The following is a 3146-nucleotide window of genomic DNA, read 5'->3' as shown; positions in this document are numbered from 1 at the left end:
GTGGTGAGCAGAACAGGAGTGGTATGCAGAACAGGAGTTATCAGAGGCACCTCAGAGGGGACCACAAGTGAATCCTCAAATATCAAGTCACTGTGGTGTGGGTTTTGTTTGCACTAAAACTATTTCTGAGGAGGAGTTATTTATCACATGTATTGCAACCCTATTCTCCATCCCACCCCTAGTACCACTGCTCCACAATGGAAGAGTACAGAATTCAGATCCTGGTTCCCCCCTCCCCAAAAAAGAGATAGCCAAGGAAAGTCTCTATGGAAGGATCCAGAAGAGTCATTTCATACAGTACCATGGAATGTGAGCACCCCTGAGCCACCCCCTCCAGCTCCCAAATCATCTCACAGCCTTAGTAAAAGAGAGGAAAGAGATTTACCTGCTTCTATTGAGGCTGAAGCCTGAAAGCCAGGTATAACTTTTGAAGGGCTGTAATGGTTTTAATCACAGGAATAGCATCTTTTTGAGAGACAGGAGAGAGAAAGGAGCTGAACCACTCTGCAAATATTAACCAGGCTATTTTGGAGCAATGGCTATTGCCTTTGAAATCTTTCATCATGGGTCTATACTTAGAATTCAGATGCGTGCAAGGGGAGGGGAATGGAACAACATTAATCCCCAGTTGTTTTGAAGTTGTCCAGTAAGCAGGTTAGCATCCAAACTGTCCAAAATGGAAGTGTTCAATGCTTTGTTTAAATAATGTGATTCTCTCTTTGTGTTTTGTTTAAACATGTCCTGCATATAGTCACATCACTCTGGGAGGTGACACTTCTCAGTTTTCTTTCAAACTAGATGTTATAGAGAGCACTAGCTGTAATCACATTGGGAGACTGATGCTCCATGACAGCTAAAAGTTGGATTGAGTTTCAGGAGCTACTATATATAAAGCTGGGTCGACTTATGTCACCGCACTAATTAAATGCCATCTGGGTGGCTCCTCTGGGTTTTTGAGTCCATCACCCAGTTCAGATAGAGTCAGAGGCCAAGGAGGAGAACATGATGATGGACCTTTTTGAAACTGGCTCCTATTTCTTCTACTTGGATGGGGAAAATGTTACTCTGCAGCCGTTAGAAGTGGCAGAGGGCTCTCCTTTGTATCCAGGGAGTGATGGTACCCTGTCCCCCTGCCAGGACCAAATGCCCCCGGAAGCCGGCAGCGACAGCAGCGGAGAGGAACACGTCCTGGCGCCCCCAGGCCTGCAGCCTCCCCACTGCCCCGGCCAATGTCTGATCTGGGCTTGCAAGACTTGTAAGAGAAAATCTGCCCCCACTGACCGGCGAAAAGCCGCCACCCTGCGCGAGAGGAGGCGGCTAAAGAAAATCAACGAGGCCTTCGAGGCCCTGAAACGGCGGACTGTGGCCAACCCCAACCAGAGGCTGCCCAAGGTGGAGATTCTGCGGAGCGCCATCAACTACATTGAACGGCTGCAGGACCTGCTGCACCGCCTGGATCAGCAGGAGAAAATGCAGGAGCTGGGGGTGGACCCCTTCAGCTACAGACCCAAGCAAGAAAATGTAAGCCTAGATGCTGCCGGGGCAGGGAAATGCAAAGGCTGATTAAATGCCTTCCTTAGGGGCCTTAACCTCCAGCTGCTCGTTCTATTTTCCCTTCCCCCTTTGTCGCCTGCCCCTCCCGCTCCCTCGCTAATGAACCCCCAGTGACCCAAGAAGACCGGGTGCCTGCAACAGGCAGGAAATGCGCACCCGGCCGAGGAAACAGAAAAGCCCCCCACCGCCCCCCAGCACTCCCGGAACCGATGTCTCTTTCCTAATCTGTGGCCTTGGTTTTCCCTCCAGCTTGAGGGCGCGGATTTCCTGCGCACCTGCAGCTCCCAGTGGCCAAGTGTTTCGGATCATTCCAGGGGGCTCGTGATAACTGCTAAGGAAGGTAAAGTAAAAGAAAGGGCACTGAGCTACACCAGAGAAAATCCGGGAGGGAGCTAGGGTGCTCGTTCCAGGCCAAAAAAAAAAAAAAAAAGCTCGAAGAGAGAGCAGGGAGGCGGCCTGGCAGCCTGGAGCCCTTTGCGGGCTGGGACCCGGTCCTTCCGCGCTGTCTAGACGGCCTCGCGCGGGGCGCGGAGCTGTCTCGGTTCTTCTTTCTTGGGTGCTATGTGTGTGTTTGTGTTTGTGTGTGTGTTCAGGAGGAGCAAGCATTGATTCGTCTGCCTCGAGTAGCCTTCGATGCCTTTCTTCTATCGTGGACAGTATTTCCTCGGAGGAACGCAAAGTCCCCTGCGGGGAGGAGGTGGTGGAAAAGTAACTCCGGCGGCGGCTTGAGGCATTCTCCACGCAGCAGGAAGATCCCACCCACCCTCCTTGGCCTAATCCTTTAGATTAGGTCATATTACATTAATATTTAGGAACCCAGGCCCAGGAGTTTAAGAAAGGGAAGGAGACATACTCACAAAGAAACTTTTTGAAAACTTGTGCACGCTCAAATGAAAAAAAGCCTTTTTGGCTTTTGGCTTTTATTTTTTTGGAACCGTGAGTGGCTTGGGTCTAGCTCCCTTATTTTGTTTTTGTTTGTTTGGTTTTGTAATATATTAACTTTTATGATGATGATCCTTTTGTGCCATATTCAAAACAAGTTCATTCCTGTCTGAAAGCAAAGTGGGAACGTTGCATTTAATGTTAGTAATATTTAATGTATTTTTGTAAATAGTCTTAGTACTTTCATTTTTTTATGTAAACCTAAGAAATATATTTTAAATGTGGAATGACATATTGTATATAAAATGTGCAAACATCCTGGTATTGTAATATTAAAAATAAGTTTCTATATGAACAGAGTTGGTCCTAATTTGAACTGGAAAAATGCTTTGAGGGCATGTGTACAAAAGTAAAGAGGAATGATATTTTAACATAGACACTACGGAGGCCTATTTATTTAGGTTTTCCTTTAAGGCTCACTTTAAAAGGAGGAAAATCAGTTGTTTTCCTTTGAATTAAACCGGACATTTCTATCTCATGAAAACCTCACATTTGTGATTGGTAGTAAAGAGTATCCAGAAGGAGTCTGTCCTTTTTCTTTTTATCAGCATCTCCCCCCAGCCCCCTTTTATTGTCCTATACCTGGAGATCTGGGTGAGGTTTACTTACATAAAGTTTACAATCGAATTTCAATCAGTAAAATCTTGTGG

The 3146-nt window shown here is 46.8% G+C and overlaps 1 protein-coding gene across 1 annotated transcript; it reads left to right on the top strand.

Annotated features, from left to right (window-relative positions):
- The first annotated feature begins 909 nt into the window (after positions 1–909).
- On the top strand, positions 910–2791 carry MYF6 (myogenic factor 6). The gene is made up of 3 exons (XM_012759759.2): positions 910–1521; positions 1804–1894; positions 2148–2791. The coding sequence occupies exons 1-3, from the start codon at positions 1003–1005 to the stop codon at positions 2264–2266; spliced, it is 729 nt and encodes a 242-aa protein (XP_012615213.1). The 5' UTR covers positions 910–1002; the 3' UTR covers positions 2267–2791.
- Positions 2792–3146: the final 355 nt, after the last annotated feature.

This window comes from Microcebus murinus, chromosome 10, assembly GCF_040939455.1.
Source record: "Microcebus murinus isolate Inina chromosome 10, M.murinus_Inina_mat1.0, whole genome shotgun sequence".
Classification (NCBI taxonomy): Eukaryota; Metazoa; Chordata; class Mammalia; order Primates; family Cheirogaleidae; genus Microcebus; species Microcebus murinus.
This window is presented reverse-complemented; position numbering and strand designations above follow the sequence as displayed.

Excerpts from the sequence above, each read along its gene's own strand:
- MYF6 (XM_012759759.2), top strand. The coding sequence starts at position 1,003 with ATGATGATGGACCTTTTTGAAACTGGCTCCTATTTCTTCTACTTGGAT. Across the intron at positions 1,522-1,803 it reads ACAGACCCAAGCAAGAAAAT|CTTGAGGGCGCGGATTTCCT; the intron begins GTAAGCCTAGAT and ends TTTTCCCTCCAG. Across the intron at positions 1,895-2,147 it reads CGTGATAACTGCTAAGGAAG|GAGGAGCAAGCATTGATTCG; the intron begins GTAAAGTAAAAG and ends GTGTGTGTTCAG.